The sequence below is a fragment of the Stegodyphus dumicola genome, chromosome 5 (genome assembly GCF_044657685.1).
Source record: "Stegodyphus dumicola isolate Sdum_Otavi_A_Nest chromosome 5, ASM4465768v1".
Taxonomy (NCBI): Eukaryota; Metazoa; Arthropoda; class Arachnida; order Araneae; family Eresidae; genus Stegodyphus; species Stegodyphus dumicola.
In genome coordinates, this window is record NC_140772.1 from 104,992,394 (window position 1) to 105,012,091 (window position 19,698).

At 31.9% G+C, this 19,698-nt stretch overlaps 1 protein-coding gene across 1 annotated transcript in view; it reads right to left on the minus strand.

Moving 5' to 3' along the window:
* LOC118182733 (leucine-rich repeat flightless-interacting protein 2) overlaps positions 1 to 19,698 on the minus strand; it is a 99,246-nt gene that overhangs the window by 26,266 nt on the left and 53,282 nt on the right. The window contains exons 4-7 of the mRNA XM_085816943.1: positions 13,887 to 13,961; positions 5,966 to 6,091; positions 4,350 to 4,520; positions 305 to 397 (exon numbers count right to left, since the gene is read on the minus strand). Coding sequence (XP_085673069.1) covers positions 305 to 397; positions 4,350 to 4,520; positions 5,966 to 6,091; positions 13,887 to 13,961 — 465 coding nt within the window. The remainder of the gene's footprint in view (positions 1 to 304; positions 398 to 4,349; positions 4,521 to 5,965; positions 6,092 to 13,886; positions 13,962 to 19,698) is intronic.

The following is a 19,698-nucleotide window of genomic DNA, read 5'->3' on the forward strand; positions in this document are numbered from 1 at the left end:
GTTGAAGAGGAAGGGAAGGGGATAACTAGTTATTCATAGACACACACAAAGCAACAACAACAACAAAAAGTGTACAGGAATAAGAAGTGCATCCTGAATTTGTTTCATTTTATGATGAATAGGGAAGGGGATATAAAATCAATTATATATAGCATTTTTTTAGTTTTAATGACTGATTTAAGAGCAATAATTCCTGTTGCACTTACCGGAGAAAATTTCAGTTAATGTTTCATAACACAAACACTTTTTAAAAGAACTTATGATCTAAGTTATACTTAATGGAGAGAGAGACATAAAATATTACCTGTATTAATTGGTCCCTCTGTTTTAAGCTTTGAAGCAGACATTCATTTTCTTGTTTAACACTTTTGAAATCTCTTGTTAATAGATCATATACCTAGAGATATAAAGGTACAGATACAATTTACACACGCATATATATATATATATATATATATTAAATAGAAAAAACAAAAAACAGTAGCATTATTTAAAAGTCATTTTAAATAATGCTACTGTTTTTTGTTTTATTTTAATACACAATACAAAAACATAAACAAAAAGTTTTTACTGAAAAGTAAAAGAAAATTGGATACTTAAATAACAAACAGTAAAAAATAAGAAAATTATATTAAATAAAAATATTCCAATCAAAAATGCCTTAATTATGGCAGTAATTTATAAAATTACAACTTTAGCTTGGAAATATAGAAATTTCCAGTTCTCCTCCCCCTGCAATGTTTAAAGCTTATTTGAACAAAGGATAATCAGACTGAAATGTTAACATCCATATAAATTAATACCCAGGCAACATAAATCACTTATTTCTTTTATTATATCATAACTTGATAGAGTACATCAAGATCATATGTCAGAGCAGCTTTTTGATTGTTTTTAATAAGTGGCATTCTCTAACACTTAAACACAATAAAACATATACAGTCATCCCTTGCTAATTCGCATTTCATTTATTGTGGATTGTTCAAAAATATTCATCAAAAATTCAAAATTGAGAAATTATGGTGAGAAAGTTGCTCGCACGCCAGCAGAAGGCAGGGAGTGCCCACACAATTCAAAATCCAAGTCTCTGATTGGCTGGTTAGCATCCCACCATGACTATGAGGGATTTACGCCTGATGCAGCTCACCCCTCCGCCGCAGATAAGGCTGTGAGGCTGGCTCGGTTGGTAGTCACTGAAGGGTTCTCCGACATGATGACAGAAGAAGTGAACACATTAGTCGAGTGCCACTCGAACACCCTAACCAACGAGCGACTCATCGAAATGAGAAAATTGGCAAGTGAGGAAGAAGAGGAGGTAGCTGACGACGATGACAACAACAAAGCTGAAGAACGTAGCCTTGCCTTGGAAAAACTCTGCAACAAAGGGCCCCAGAAATCGACGACAGCATGGTCAAGGACCGTAAGGGCTCTTTTTGATTTTTTGTATGCAATATATCTTTTTGTTCAGAAGAAACGCCGTTAAACAACTTTATACACCTGAAAGCTCTTATTTCGATTTTTAACCCCTTTGGCCTCCTAGGGGCTCCTTTTCAACTTTTGGATAAATTCTAGTTTGCATCTAAAATGGGCCTTAGAAATATTTTCCCTCATTTCACAAACTGTGAAATTTATTTCAAAAACAAACTAACCCTAAATTTCTCTTGCGTTCCTTAGTCTTTCATCTGAAATTAACAAAGACGATAAGAATAAAAGCATGCTTTCAAATCAGCAGTTTTTGTGATTACATTAAGAGATGGATCTTCAGTGCACTTCCATTTCCCGCATTTTTAAGTGAGCTTTCTCTTTGTATGATCTTATCACACCACACAAAGGGAGGAAGGCTTGACTCCCGAATGACAAATCAGTTGTCAATCACCTCCCTTCATTTTCGTTGAATTCTAGGATTTTGGAAAACAAGAAGCAAAGGGCGTCTTTTGGGGACTAACATGCCACATTTAAAGCCTACAATTGTGTAAAATTTTGACTCCAGATGGCAATTTTGAAGTCTTTTTCTTGGGAAAGGATGAAGTGCTTAAGTTAAAATTTTAGCTAAATAGAGACGAATGAAACTTGCGCAAAGTAAAAAAAGAATAAAAAGAAACAAATATACTTGTATTCAGTCCTAGTGCAGGGTCAGTAAACACCCCATCCCTTCATGAACATAATACTGAATCCTAAACAGCTAGTAAATTAATCATAAACAAATTGTTACATCATAAACTATTATAAAGAAATGCTGTCATCTCTCACAGTAGAGAAGGAGAAGCCTAGTGCTGCTATCTATTGGCAAGGTACTCTCAGTAGGGGTGCCAGTATATACTATATACCGGTATTAAAAACGTATACATAATCTTCTTTTAATTATCAGTTTTGATTGAAATGCAGTAAATATAAAAGGTTCAGCATGTGTACGTCATAAATTTGCAGATTTTGAATTTTTTCTTTCCCTCCAATAGAATTTATCAATCTTCAAACATGATACTTTGGAACGAGGTATATTAATATCATAACTGCAAAATATTGAGCATTCATAGGGTGGCCATTTAGAATCGAAAGGAAACACTAGAAACTTACGATTATAGCTTTTGGTGTAGAGAAATTATAATTTTTTCTGAGGTTAAAAAATTGACAAACAACCGGTATATATTACATATCGGTGCTCTTCAAAGGGTTAAAACTTATTTGAACAATGATTTAAATAAAGATAATCAGACTGAAATGTTAATCATTCATATAAATTAATACCCAGGCAACATAAATCACTTATTTTTTTATTATATCATAACTTGATAGAGTACATCAAGAACATATGTCAGAGCAGCTTTTTGATTGTTTTTAATAAGTAGCATCCTCTAACACTTAAACACAATAAAACATATACAGTCATCCCTCGCTAATTCGCAGTTCATTTATCGTGGATTGTTCAAAAATATTCATCAAAAATTCAAAATTGAGAAATTATGGCGAGAAAGTTGCTTGCACACCAGCAGAAAGGCAGGGAGTGCCCACACAATTCAAAATTCAAGTCTCTGATTGGCTGGCTAGCATCCCGCCATGACTATGAGGGATTTACACCTGATGCAGCTCACCGCTCCGCTGTAGATAAGGCTGTGAGGCTGGCTTGGTTGGTAGTCACTGAAGGGTTCTCCGACATGACAACAGAAGACGTGAACACACTAGTTGAGTGCCACTCGAACCCCCAAACCGGCGACCGACTCGCCGAAATGAAAAAATCAGCAAGTGAGGAAGAAGAGGAAGTAGCTGACGACGATGACAACAACAAAGCTGAAGACTGTAGCCTTGCCTTGGGAAAACTGCAAGAGCTCTGCAACAAAGGGCCCCAGAAATCAACGACAGCATGGTCAGAGCCATAGAATTCAGTAACCGTATTGACAGTACAATGGCATTGTACAAGGGCATCTTTGTTCAGAAGAAAAAACAATGGTCACAACTCCCCATCACGATGTTCCTTGTTCATTGAAAACGTTCTGCAGAAGCTCCTCCTGCTGCATCTACGCCGCCTCTTACAGCAGCTCTAACCGAAGCTGCCCACAATGATCCAGTGCCTCTAGCACCTGACGATGAGGCGTCATCTGAGGAGCAGTAATGCTCTCATTAACCTATGCAGTAAATCATCTTCACCTCTATTGTACTGCATAGATGTTTCATCAACATTTATAATGAGCAAGTGAAGAGAAGCTATTATCAGAGGTGAGTTACTAACTTGTCATAAAAGAAAATTTTTATAAGAATAAAAGAGTTCTAAAAACATATTTACAGTATGTACACTTTAGTTACATCTACGTATGTTACATACACGCGCATATCATATTTATATTATTTATACATTATTTTATGTATGTTACTTATACTATTAATATTTTATTTACATGTTTGAAGGGTTCTTTAATGTTCTAATTATAACATATGCACTTATATGGTTTCATATACACTTATTGATAATATACATACACAAAAAATGTACATATGTTAAAAATGAAAGGGTGACACTACTTCGCGGTTTTTCACATAATCGCAGCCAGTTCTGGTCCCTATTAACCGCGATATCTGAGGAATAACTATACTTTTATATATTACACAAATGAATACTTGCTTTTCCTATGAAGCACATAAAATATCATTAAGATAAAGCATTAATAAACTCAAATCACTAAAAACAGACATAAAGAAATTAATCATTATGTATGAAAAATTTTAATTAACATGAAATGTATTTTAATATGTAATAAACATTTACTTTCTATTATTTATATCTAAAAAAATACAGTGCATATCAAAAGCTAATACAGAATCCATAATGGAAATATTACATCTAAAATGGTACTCACCCGCTTTTTTTCCCTATATTCTTTTTGGATTTGGTTTAAATTTTCTTGCATCTCTTCAATTTCATCTTTCAATGTCTCAACTTGATAAATATAAGCTGATTTTTCATTATCTAACTGAGCATTATTTATCATAGCTTTACGAAATTTCTCTTCCAGATCAGCTAGCTGGAGCTAAAAAATTTAAATACAAAATTTCTAATGAGCTGGCTAAACAAGTAAAAATAATATATAACATTCATAATATTAAAATTTGGTGATTTCACTACCTTTATTTAAAAATTAAAATCGCCTAGATTGAAGATTAGAATTAATAATCATAACAGAAATTAAATGACATAATTTCTTTATAATCATATAACATAATAATTCAAATGGCACATTTGCTGATTTCAGTATTGCATTTAAATCTAGTATTAGCATTTCACGATATGAAACCAATGTTAATTTAAAGATAAAGGTATTATTATTGCAAATGCAGATACTTCATTTATGGAAGATGTTGAAGTGTAAATTTTATGGATGCTAAATTACTTATTGAAACTTCTATTTATAACTTGAGGCTTTTTATGCCTTACATCATGTACACAACAACTGTTGTGACAAGGAAATATACTAACTAATCAAGATTGCTGGTATCTTACTTAAATTAAGATAGAGGTACATCTTTATAAGCACAAAAATTAAATTTTTATATGTATAGTTGTGCCCTTGTATCTGCTGAATCAGCATTCATGATTTCATTGATCTTCAGAGGAGCAAAGGAGGGAAAATGTTGCCAGTTTGAAGCTACCAGAAAAAGTTATGAAACGTAAATAAGATGACAACATTCCTACCATAGCCAAAATACAGCAGCTCAAGCACCACATGCTGATACAGTGTTTCTAAGCATCTACATGCTCAATTTAGCTGATGTAACTTAATACAAGGGTACAGTGTTTTTAAGGATTTGCATGTTCATTTTAGCTGATGTAACTTAATACAAGGAAACAAAATGCTGAAATTTCATTGTAGAACCTTAAATTTTATTTTCCGGTTACAGTAAATTTGACAGAAGGAATATTTGACAATTTCTACTACCATACTTCTAACAAATCAAAGATTTAAGATAAAATATATATTTAAACTCAAAATTCACTCTATCTGTGGAGTTTTTTTACAAATAAAAAAACTCCAAATAATTTTTCTTTATTTTCTACTGGTGATATTTTTAACTAAAAATGTTTTTGCTGCTAAAAAAACTTCTTTGTGAGTCCTTTCTTGCAAACCCTCTTCTTTATCATAATTTCTTCCTTTTTTTTACGATTTTAAAAAGTTTTAATGAACTTTTGGCTCACCCTGTATAGCATATAGTGGTCTTATACATTTGCTGTGGTCATTTTTAGGAAGAAAGCAATTTAGCTAATAACAGATGATACAGAACAAAGTAACCAAGTTCCATAACAGTACAAAATATTAAAATCTGAATGAATCAAGTTCACAATTTACATAAATTATTATAGATATGACATCGGATGCTTCATATTTTTAATAGGTATTCTTCAAAACTGGTAATATACTTGGTCAAGAATTTAATGTATATAAAAATTATTATTGTTTAGAACTCTGTTTGCACTAACCTTTAAGTCTCTTCCACTTAAACATGCTCTTAGTTCTCTCAGATCAAGATTATCTGTTGAATCTTCACTGCTTCTTCGAGAACTAGTATAAGATGATGCTCCAGAAATATAGGAAGGAGTTCTTACCTGTGGAAGTATTTTTTATTTGTATTATTAGATTGAAATGGATGAATAGAGTTGCAATACAGTATTGATGACTGATGATATACAATTACACTAATTTTAAAAGGGTCTGCACACATTTCTATACATGGAAGCAAAGAACTTTTACCCTGGGTGCACTTGCACCTATAAAAACCCGAGCTGTCTGCTTTTGTTGTTTACATCAATATCTTTTGTTAGTAGTAGGCTAAAATTCTAGTAACTAAATTGGAGGTCACATTCTTAACCTTTTGACAAGCAAAGGTGTATATGTAAAACCTGTATATTTTTATGACATCTTCAAGAAAGTATATGTATATGTGGATCTTGAAATAAGTATATGTATATGTGGATCTTGAAATATGTTCAAGAAATTAAGGCAATACATAAACTTTATGCCTCTTGTACCTAAAAGTACATAAATATAGGTATTTTGTAGTTTATTTACCAGAGAGATTTTGGCACTAAAACCAAGAAAATAATTCTAAACAGTTTTCTCGGAAATGATTTCAACAGGTATGTCCTACTTGTGCGAGTTCCTAATTTGATTTTAATTCCTCATTTTACTTTATTGTTTAACATGGTGCTGTATCTTAGTATGGTGATGAAATGCAAAGATCAAAGAATCTTTTAGAAAGCGTTTTGAGTGATGGCAAGTCCTTTATTGAAAAAGTTTATGATGAAGAATATTTTAGTGACCACAATTCTATACACAAAATAAGACAGATGTTGAAATAAAGATGAATCTTCAGTCTCTGAAACAATATTTTGCTGTGAATCCTTTAAATTGTCAATTTTCAATGTTTTTAGTAACACAGAAATCAATTTTGCAATCACAAATATTAAAGAACAGAAAAGAAAGAAAAAAAAAAATGTGTCAAGAAAAAGACACTGAGAGATCAAAAGTACAAAATGTATTTCCTTATTATTATAGCCCCCATTATTTAAAAGGTCCCAGAAGTTCTCTTGTCCATGAATTGTGCCAGTGTGGAAATCTTTCTTGGAGCTCATCATAAACCATTACCAAACAGCATCCAGTCCTAACTACAATTCCTTACAATCCATCCATCACGAGAATAGTTCTGAACTGTTCTTATCAAGAGAACTGTTTCTTTGGCAGAGACAATTAACAAGAAGGCTTTTAGTGCCGTTTAAATAATGGGGGCATAATAATACAGAAGTACAACAGAAAATTTGAATAAATTTGCTTTCACTGCTTTTCTGAAAATTCTCCAAACATAAAAGAATTTATTGCAATCTACCTGTAAAACACACTTATTCTGTATCATTAATACATTTTCATTCTATTAAGAAATTTTCAGATTTTTAGCCACTGATATATCTTCCAACTTCATAAGAATAAAATCAGGAAACTTTTTTTTGGGGCGGGGACACAAAATGTATTTTACAAAGGAAAATACCTCATACCTAAAAATTTTGATAGAATTACAGCAGGAAAAATGCTTACAGAATTAGATAAATGAAATTAATTTTAACATAATTATTGTAGCATTTTTCTTTCCCTAAAAATTATTCTGAAATTTTACTTCACAGGATTAATTATCTTGTTAAGTTTCACTATCAAAATATTTGAAAATCACCAAAAATGAAAATTAAAGGTGCTTTAAAACATGACAGAAGGAAATATTCTAATGTTATTATTCTAAAGAATACAATTTAAAGTGTCTTTACTTTAATTCAGTATTACCTTAACAACATTATTATATTCCTTAAAATTTGTCATTAAATTTACAAACAACCAGATCAAAATTTCTGTGGCTTGATGTTAAAATTGTCAAAATATTAAGTCATCAAATCTGGCAATGCACAATACAAGACTTCATACCGCAAAAACAAGAAAAGTTGTTTTGGGTTCACAATGAATGATGTGATCAGTATGAATTTAAACATTAATCCAAATATCTGCTAAATGCATATGCTTTCAACACAAATCACTGCACTAATTGCCAAACTACCACAATTTTTAACATTTAAGATCTAAAAATAAGAGCAATTTTCATATAAATTACGAAAAAAACTCACAAAAGTTGACAAATATGCATTAATTGTGAGTATATAAATCTTGCTAGAATCTATTTATGATAGGAAAATTGTCTTAAACTCCCCCCTCCCCCCTATACTTGACTAGCCAGTTTTTCTCTAAACAAATGCACTAGATGATCCTCATTATTTTTAAAAGCATTGGGGCTGGGGCAGTTGAACTGTTTTACATACAATATGTTCGCCAGCAACATGGGCATGTTTTTTGATAATTTTAATCGGAAAAATTAAGGTGCATGGTTTACGCGAAACAAAACAATATAGGCCAAGTAAATGCAAGTTGGTGGGCACAAATTATTTCTTTTTGAAGCTATGAAATACACCCAGAAAATATAACTTTATATGGTGCTACTGCACCCACCCTCTCAAATAATAAATCCTGGCCTGGGATTTGTAGAGGATACAACGCCACTAGATATATACATTAATCATCCATTTAAAGCAACATTGAAAGAATGTACATGGAATGGATGCTGCCGGAAATCAAGCACTGACACCAACTGGTCACATCAAGAAGCTCGAAATAATTCAAATCTGTGAACAGATCAAAGCCGCACAGGATGGAATTTCACAAGAACTTATTAAGATCTTCAAAAAGTGCAGAATATTAATAGCATGGACGGAAGTGAGGATTGTGCAGTGTAGGATGATGAGGAAGAAAATAATACTGGCAGTTTGAAAAGCATGAGTGATGACAGCAGCACAGAAGGTGAGGAAGATTTACAATCTATATTGTATTTTCAGACTGAAAAAAGTGGAAAGAAGTGCCATGGTGTAGTAAGTTATCTGCTTTTGTTAGATTACCGGTAGATTTTAAAGGAACACTTGGAACTTTTAAAGCCATATTTAGTGTAGTAATTGTTGCTGACTGAAGCTGTTGTTTAACAAATAAATTTATATAACATTCTTAGATTAGCAGTTTTTCTCTTCTGCCATAGAATTAAATTTTGCAAACTGATTTATTCCTTCTCATTAAATTGTTACTTACTTAGACAGGAGCTGCAGGTGGTAGCTCAGATTTCTTTCCCAATAACCATCAATCGGTATCATCTTTCTTTGTTTCTTTATGCTCGTAATTCAGAAAAGAGGTTTTTTATTTATTTATTTATTTATTTATTTTTGAAAATTAAGCTTGAGTGGGCTTTGTGAAAATAAGTGCATCATATTCGCGAAAATTTTTGTTTCTTTTTTGGTGCATCTAAAAGATTGGGTGCGCGTCTTATTCGGTGGTGTGTGGTATTCGTGAACATACGGTAATACTTGTATACAGCCCTCCCCAGATTTAAGATTGATATTATTGTTGCAGACATTTTCACAACATCTTTCTCCCTTTTTGAAAAAGTGCTATTGATTTACCTTTTATTGTCATAATTGTTACACATACACAAGTACACAAACATGATCAAAGGAAATTAAACAGATGCCAATGGGATATTTGGCTTAGTTTTTAGCAATTAGTTTTTTATTTGGTAATGCAACAAAGAACTACCAAAGAACTCTTCCAATTTCTTTTTTTAAATCATACTTTTGTTGTTATCAAAGCAATTTCAAAAAGTGTGAAGGTTATAAATTTTCATTTTTCATATGTCATTATGCTAAAATCTTCAATTACAACTGAAATTATAAAGGTTGTACTACACAGAAAAACATATTTTTTTATATACTCTTTAAAATACACTGGTGAGTAGTTTGAAAGTATAGCAACAAATATCCTTTTTTGGCAATTGCAAAAGGAGGTAGGGCACACTTGAAATAACTCTTTATTTTTCAAATGATAAATTTAAAGTGAGTTCATATTGATAAAGCAATGCATCTTAGGCTAAAATTTCTCTGTTTCACTCAGTTGAAGTACAGTGTGTTGGTGGAAAGTAAATGGAGACCTGCAAACTGGTCACAGATCGTCACTAAATATTAACAATAGGAATTTTTAAAAATTATCAGAGCAAAATTCTATATAATTCATTTAGAAAAATGCTTAACTAAGAATTCAAAACAGCATCACAGTTTGCAGCACTAGCACTAGTGGGAACGTTTACTCACCAATGAAGTATTATAAACAATTATTATTTGACCATAAGATATTTCTCTGTGTCACATTTATTAACCTGTTTCATAGAGCATTCTGTTCTTCCCCATCAACCTTTTCTAATATACAATTTTTATGGTTTACAGATTATAGAGATAAACAGAAAAGCAAAAGACTGCACAAAACAAGATTAATGAATAGAATGCATGCATAATGGTCACATTAGTGATTATATCGTATTCTGTTGCTCATAAGAATAGAGTCACGTAAATAAAACTACTACAACTTTTTTTTTTTTACAGCAAGTACTTACTGGAGAAATATATTTCACTTGTGTTTTTCCCCTACTAATTTACAAACAATTTATCTACTTTATCAGACTCAAAATGTATGTAATAACAAACCTTAGAAATTTAACTGGTAATTGAAATAAATAAATAATTATAATTAAATAAATTAATAATAATTAACTAGTCATTAAAATAAATTAATTAGAATTTATAATTCTAATCACGCAAGGTAATATACAGTAACTACAAGATAAAAATATATCACACAAATTTTACACATTCAAAACGCTCACTTTTTTCTCCCTGGTGCAACATCTTTGAAGAGCAGACAGAAGCTCATGTTCAATTTCTGGTTGCTAATACTCAATTACTAACAAAATATTTAGATTATTATAAACATGTTTAACCCCAAAAATAAAAAAGTGGGTGGTGGAAGGATCAATATAACAATTTTTGACATGTTAATTGTTTAATTATTAATTTTCAGACTGAAATTTTAATTATGAGGAAAGATGCAGTTTAAAAGATGGCAGCAGTGAAAATTCTTCTTTCTTCCCTCCTGATATCATTTCCTACAGTTTAGAAGATTGAATCATTTTTATTAGGGGAAAAAATTATTGGCAACAAATGGAAAACTATATTATAACAAATTCAACAAACTTACACAGATGTTCAACTTAGATGAAAATAATACATAAGTGAATAATCAGTTGGCCTGCTATTATTTTTAAGTTTTGGGGATAATAATGTGTTACTTGCCAACACAAACATAAAAACAATAAAATGCCTGAGAATATAAAAAGCCATTTGCAGAAAAGCATTTTGCAGAAAATACTTGAAAGTTAAACATAAATTTAACATTAAACTTTTTATTTTATTAAATATTTATAATTTTATGGTGCTTGTTCAATTGAAAACTTACTTAACACATTCGCTGCCACTGACGCGCTGGCGCGTCAGCATGGCGCTACCTCCCATGCCGGTGACGCTCTGGGGCGACAATCGAGTATGATAAGTAAACTGCTTTAGTTTTAGTTCGGATTTGGAGGTTGAACGATGAGGTTTTTGTGGCACGTTAGTGAAGCATTATTTTTATAATTTCAGTGCGTGGTTTTTAAATTTTTTTTTGTGCATTTTTAAAAATGGCGGACAGTACAAGTATTGGAGGACTTTCACAGCCTAAGAAAAGGAAAGTAAGTAAAAAACTGACTGATGCCGAAATATTAGAATTACTAGAAAAGAGTGATCTTTCTGATTATGACAGCGTAGACGATGAAGAGTACGGTTGGGATTCTACGAGCGAATCGGAAGGAGATAGTGATGTCGCTGTGGATAACTTAAAAATGTCGGATTCTGACACAGAAGATCAACAATTACCGGTAATTCGACAGGTTGACTGGAAAACAGATTCAAGTTGCATGGTAAGTCATACATTTACAAAATCTGAGTCCTTGCTAATACAGCCAACTGAAAGTACTCCTATCGGATATTTTCGCCTTTTCCTCACTGAAGTATTTCTGGAAAAAATAGTCGAAGAAACAAATCGTTACGCGTTAGAAATACAAAATAGCGATAAAACGAAAGAAAAGTCACGAATAACGCTTTGGAAAGATTTAAAAGTGGATGAATTTTTAGTTTTTTTGGGAGCATTCTTGCAAATGGGGACACTAAGAATGAATAGACTTCAGGACTACTGGAAGAAGGACCCATTATTTCATAATGCAGGCATTGCAAATAGCATTAGCCGAAATCGGTTTTTATTAATTTTACGTGCATTACATTTTGCAAAAAATAGTGAACCTGGAGAACCTCAACCTACAGACAGGTTATATAAAATACGCCCTGTTATCGATTTTTTTAACGAAAGAATGTGCGAGATATATTATCCTAATAGAGAACTTTCTTTGGATGAATCTATGGTTCTCTGGCGAGGTAGATTATTGTTTCGCCAATACATAAAGAATAAAAGACATAAGTACAGTATAAAACTTTATATTTTGAGCACATCAAGTGTAATAGTGCAAAAGATTGCCGTGTATACTGGTTTATTAGATGACTATGGAGGGCAAAACCATACACAAAAAATTGTTTTGCATTTACTGAATGAAAAATTAAATGTCGGTCACCATGTTTTCATGGACAATTATTATAATAGCTTTGACTTGGCCAAGTTACTGTTAGATAAAAAGACACACTGCACAGGCACATTGAGAACCACTCGAAAAAACACTCCAAAGAATGTTCAAACTACTAAATTGCGAAAAGGCGATACTATTGAAAGGTGTTGTTAGGGAGTAATGATCGGAAAATGGAAAGATAAGCGTGAAGTGTCTTATATTTCTACGGAATACAAAAATGAAATGGTTGACATTTTAAATAAACTAAATGAAATAAAGCAGAAGCCTCTGCCAATCATCAAATATAATGCGTTTATGTCTGGTGTAGATCGGCAAGATCAAATGCTGTCATATTATCTCTCGGAGAGAAAATCACTACGCTGGTATAAAAAATTGTTCTTTCATACTATTGAAGTAATGCCAATGAATTCACATGCTCTTTATAATAAATATTCCGGAAAAAAAATATCACTTTAGGAGTACCGACTGAACGTTGTAAAATCACTTTTGCCATCAACATACGAACAAAAGCCGACTCCCAAGAATCTCAGACATACTCTTCAGAAAAGAGAACTTGCACCTGGTAAAACCAAAATACAAAGAAAAAGGTGTACATTTTGTTCCTCTCAAGGCAAACGCACGGACACTACGTATGAATGCCGTGACTGTCCCGACAAGCCAGGATATTGCTTGAATTGCTGTGAAATATACCATAAGTGATAATATATTTATGCAGTACTGTTCTACACTGAGATTTTGTTTGTAATAAGTTTAATTTTTTTTTCATTTTCTATTATGTTGTTTATGTATATTATACAATATTTGTTACATTTTATAATCTTACATTTACATTTATACATATTTATGTTTTACTGTTACATTTTATAATTTTTCATAAATTTCACTTCTCTTTATCCAATTAAACGTTTTATTTCTTTTAAACTGTGACTTTATATAATGTGTCAATAATTTCGCAGAAAAATGATGAGACGCGCCAGAGAGTCAGTGGCATACAGATAATAAGTTGAACGTGAGGTGCCACTGACGCTCTAGAGCGTCAGAAATGTTTTTACACTAAACACGAAAATAAAAGGTTTTTCTTTTTTTCTGGCTTTACTATTAAAATATTAGGAACGTTTTTAATCATTAAAACACTTTTTTTAAATTCGGCTTCTGAGGATGGATATATAAATTTTGGTGGCAGCGAATGTGTTAAAAGACAATTTAATAACATAAATATCACACTCAAATCTAAGATAAAATGTATTCTTTGAAATATAACTTACTGCTTCAATAGCAGGACGGCTATTACGAGAAACATCTGTAAGTAGCTCATAATGCCTATCACTTTGTTCATCAGCCTATGATGAATAGGAAAGAAAGGTGTTACTTTTAGCAGAATTATAACATACTTCATTAGAATCAAATCGCAGTCTTACTCACAAAATAATATGCACTTTATATATTTATTTACATGCATAAGAATACTTATTTAGATATGCAGTCAAAAGTCTTTAATCCGGACTCGCCGAACAGATTATCCTTTTTTCCGGATTATAGATCATCAGTTTAAATCTGGTAAGATAGCATGCAGAAATTATAAAATTAAAAATATGAAACCGTAATTTATGAAATAAAGAGCAATTATGATCTAAAGGCTATCAAAATTTACAAAAAAAAAATTAATATTTATTTGTTTACTTTATTAAACATTTTTTTCAACATGCGCATGCGTAAAGCATACATTACGCATAGTTGAAATTAGAAAATTGCAACCAGAAAATTATTTGATGTGCATTCGTGATATTTATAATGACGAGGAATTTGATTTAAATCATATCAAAAATGGAGTCCATCAAGAACATAAATAAATATGCCTAATAAAATAAAAACATCTGCCCTGAAGATAAGGATAGTGCTGACAGATCAACAAACAGATTTTGGAATGGTTAGAGAAACAAAGGATATGCCTTTATCCATTTTTTTCAGCAATTCCACTTTTTGTTTGATGGACATCGAAACATGCTTTCGCTTTGGCAGCTCCAGAATCAGAAACTCTTTTTGACAAAATCGAAAGTTCAAGCTTACTTTTATAAAATTGCTCTAACAGTCTGCAAAAAATAACAAGCCGGATCCAATTAGAAGATTAAGGAACAACGCGATCTGCAACATTAATTGAAATAGATAATAAGATAATTTTAGCTTAGCTTATACCATCCGTTATACATTCAATAATGCATGCCTAAAGGTATTATGCACATGCGTAGACACATTATGCGTTTACGCAGGCGCAGAAAGTTTATAGCTTTGAGGTCCGGATTATAGATCATTCCGGATTATGGACGTCCGGATTAAACACTTTTGACTGTACCAAGTATGGCCAAACTGCAACTAGCAAGCCACGTGTGGCTCTCTGGCTGGTTAACTGCAGCTCATTAACTACATGTAGCTTGTTGGAACTTTTAATAAGACTTTCTTACAGAAAACACAAATTTAATTTCTTAAATTATATTATGTATATAATAATTTAAATGATTTTAAACTGTATACCATATACTTAATGCCAAAGAAAGAAACAACAAAACAACAACAAATAATAATAATAATAAATAAATAAAATTTTAAAAAAGAGAGAGAGAGAAATTCTGCAAATTAATACTGTAATCATGTTACTTTTAGAGCAAGTAAAACTTACTGGAACAACCTAATGATGAATATGAAGGAGATTTAAAAAATAATTCTTAAATTTTTCCCTCACAGATTTACTCAATTTGAAGCAGTTTTCCCTTCTATATAAGGTGTATCAGTACAGCATTGACAAATTTTCAGGAGAGATAGAGTACACCTAGACGATGGGAAATCACATAGGAATGCATGGTTGGAAACACTTTCCTGGTGCGGTAGTGATGACACAAAAGTCAAGAAAGAAAGGACATGAACAGGGCAAGAAAACATGTTTATTATTCGGAGTACAACAAAAACAACATAAAGAGACAATGATCATCATCAAAGAATGTGTTCAAAATTACGACCTGGACTGTGATGCAGGAGCCGCGCATCATGCGTCTTCTATGCAGAGATGTGAAGCCTGCATCACGATCCGGTGTTGTAATTTTGAATACCTTCTTAAATGACGATAGCTGTTTGTTTTTGTTCTAATTAGATTTCTGCTGTACAGTCAAAAATCGTTAATTCGGACACCCATAATCTGGAATGATCTATAATCCGGACCTCAAAGCTACAAACTTTCTGCCCATGCATCACGTTCATGCATGCGCATAGGCGTTTACGCACGTGCGTAAGACCTTTACGGCTGCGAATATGCATGTGCGCATAATACGTTCACGCATGCGCGTTTAATGTATAACGGACGGTATAAACTAAACTAAAATTATCTTATTCAGTTAATGTTGCAGATTGCGTTGTTCCTTAATCTTCGAATTGGATTCGGCTTATTATTTTTTGCAGACTGTTAGAGCAATTTTATAAAAGTAAGCTTGAAGTTTAGATTATGTCAAATAGAATTTCCGATATATATTTACTAATATGTAAAGGATCTACAAAGCGAAAGTATGTTTCGAAGTCCATTAAACAAAATGTGGAATTGCTGCAAAAAATGGATAAAGGCATATCTTTTGTTTATCTAAACTTTTATCCAATGAATTGGAAGTTGATCTGTCAGCACTATCCTTATATTCAGGGCAGATGCTTTTATTTTATTTGGCTTATAATTCCTTATAAATGTAGTATTTCATCTCGATGTACTCTGTCTTTGATATGATTTAAATCAAATTCCTCGTCATTATAATTCGCTTCCGATAGCGAAGAAAGTGACACAGAGGTTATTGAAAACGAAAAAATTTCCATCGACAAATTAGTCGGTATTCTCGACACAGCAATTATAGGACTTGAACAGCGGAACTTTGTAACTGAACAAGAAATTATGTCTGTTTATAGAATTAAAGAGAAAGTATTATCACATAAAACGAAGCAACTTAAACAACTTACATTGAATGAAATGTTTAATAAACTAACTAAATAAATATTAAGCTTTTTTTTGTAAATTTTGATGCCCTTTAGATCATAATTGTTCTTTATTTCATAAATTACAGTTTCATATTTTTAATTTTATAATTTCAGCGTGCCATCTTACCAGATTTAAACTGATGATCTATAATCCGGAATCGCCGAAGTCCCGACGAGTCCGGATTAACGACTTTTGGCTGTACTAAATATAATAAAACATGTTTTGTTTCACTGTTTGCATCCTTCCTTTTTGTGTCATCACTACCAGACCAGGAAAACGTTTCCTACTATGCATTCCTATGTGATTTCCCATCGTCTAGGTGTATTCTATCTCTCCTGAAAGTTTGTCATTGCTGCATTGATACACACTGTATAGTCTCTCTCCTTATCCATGATCCAATGTCTTCAGCAGATCTATCACAAATTTCCCACAGATGCCTATCCTCCCTAAGCTATCATTTTAATACCTTTCTCTGCTCTAATTTCACAACAATTCACAGTAATAATCTGTACAGACACCTTCTTCCCTTATGGATCTCAGTTTGTCATAATCCTTAGTAATTCTAGGCAGAGATTACCACTTACATCACCTATCATTGTGCATTTTGAAATTTTCCAAAAAGGATGATCCACTGGATTGATAGCAACTTCAACTTTGATTAAAGGTTTTTTTTTTTTTTTTTTTTTTTTTTAAATTTATGTTGCTTCAACATTAAGTCTTCATTTCAATGAAGTTGGATTGAGCCATGAGGGACACACCAGGCACATATTTTTCTTTTCTACGAAACTTTTTATCCAAATATGACATACTGATGCTGGCAAAATCCCACTAGCTTTGATATTTTTTTACATATTGCTTAATAAATTTCTTTTGTCCTAACCTATCACAAGTGTCACAATTCTTTCATCTATTGGTGTGTTCAATTTTAGTGGTCTTTGATCATGTTGACACATATTTTATAAGGCAAGTCAACTCAAAACTGCTTATAAATGGAGCGTCAGTTCATGACTCCTGAACTTCGTTACTTAAATAATATAAAGGCAACATTTCCAAATGAATAAGTCAGAATGGATTTATTAGACCCATATCCATGCAATGACAGGGTTCGTAGCCACATTTTAGTTAAAAAAATAAGAACACATTTTAGTTAAAAAAATAACCTATAAGCACTTTTCAAGCACATTTTAAGAAAAAAAATAAGCACCTGTCTAATTACATTATACACAACTGCATTACCTTAAAAGAAAAATTAGACTTGTAATTTAAAATATGAGAAATGCAGTATTTATTAAGAGAGAATGAGCATTACCTCAATCATGGAAAACAATAACCTTTTTTTTTTTTTTTTTTTTTTTTTTTTTTTTAAATTTTAAACAACAGTTCAATTTACAAAACTTGTTTACAATGAGAGAAAAACAAAATATGCAGAACTAAACTATATTACAAGATTTAATGACATAATTTCAGTTCAAAAAAGAGAAAATAACTAATAATAAGCCATATTTATTGTATTCGCTTGGCACCTTATAATAAATACAATTTATTTTTCTACTCATATTAATATTTAAATAATTTAACTTAAATCAAAATTCTGAACATTCCTAAATTTTCACTGTATAACAGTTTTCCCTTAACAGATATTGCAAGCAAAGTAATTTAAGTAAAAAAGAGGAACATTTCTGAAATCAGAAGATGGGAAATTGCTTCATGCAGTCATCCTTTAACAATAAAAGCTTAACTAACCTGAATACTCGGAAACTTTCGAATATTCTGGATAGTCGAGCATAACTGGAAAAAGAGGATCAGGGTAAGGGGTAGATTGTAGCCGTTCTTTAGATTTTTCGGCTAAATAAATGCTTTAGACATTTCGATATGTGAATCGTATAAAAATAGACCAATGGAACTGAAAAATATTCTGCTTAGCAAACACAATAAAGCTCTTAAGTGTTCATAAACAAATCTCAGACTGAACATCAAAATTAATTATCTCTGCAAAATATCGCAAACATATTGCACAATACGTGGACCATAATTCTTCCATGCGTGATATTATGCAATCGCAATCAACAGCTCCCGATATTCGGTGAATAAAGAACTAAATAAAGAAAAAGAAAGAGACTTTCTTTCTGGGATGTTTTTCATTCTAATTTTGAACAGACTGCGTTAAATTTCCGGAACAGAATCATTCTTCGCTTGAGTTAGTAGACCGTAGATATTTTAGTCCTATTCAATCCATATTGGAAAGTGACAAAAAAAAAAGTCTGTTGCTTGTTTTGCAGCGAACTGTAATGGTTTCAACATTCGAGATTTTGTGGAGAAGGGGAAAACCTCCATACATAAACCCAACCTCCATACTGTATTAGCAAAAAAAAAAATTTTCTTTTTACTATTCGATTACTTTACCTTTATTTAGGCCATTCCGAATATTATTCCTTGAAAAGCGAATCTGTGTTAAAACACACTTATCCATTTTTGGAAGTTTATCTATACTTCAGCAGTTACTGCAACTATATTATCATAAATATCCATACATATGCTCATAATATAAGCATAACGATCATATAATAAAATGTGAATATGAACTGACCCCGCGGAACGAGAATGCAAATCATTAAAATCTCGACAGAAATTCAAACGTGTGTAGTATTTGGGTGGGAGGAAAAGAATACCGAATGCACCAGAATTTTCTACCATTTTGCAATTCTTTGACCAATAGAGAACGACGTGCACCTGTCTGTATTCTGCCGTGCACCAAAGGTTACATTAATGCAGAGAAAGGGGGAAAAGCTATTTCTGAGAATATGATTCAGCATCTGAGGTTCCATATAAGGAAGAAAAGTTGTTTATTTAGTTTCGGCTTTGGTATGGGGAAAAATGCACGTTCATTAAAAAAAAGCACTAAAAGTAAAAAAATAAGCACTAAAAGCAAAAAAATAAGGGCTTTAAAGAAAAAGTAAGCACCTATAAGGGCCTTTATATTTTATTTTCAAATATAAGGACTTATAAGCACTTGTAAGGACCACTACGAACCCTGAATGAAGTCAATAAAAACAGATATTTACTCATTACTG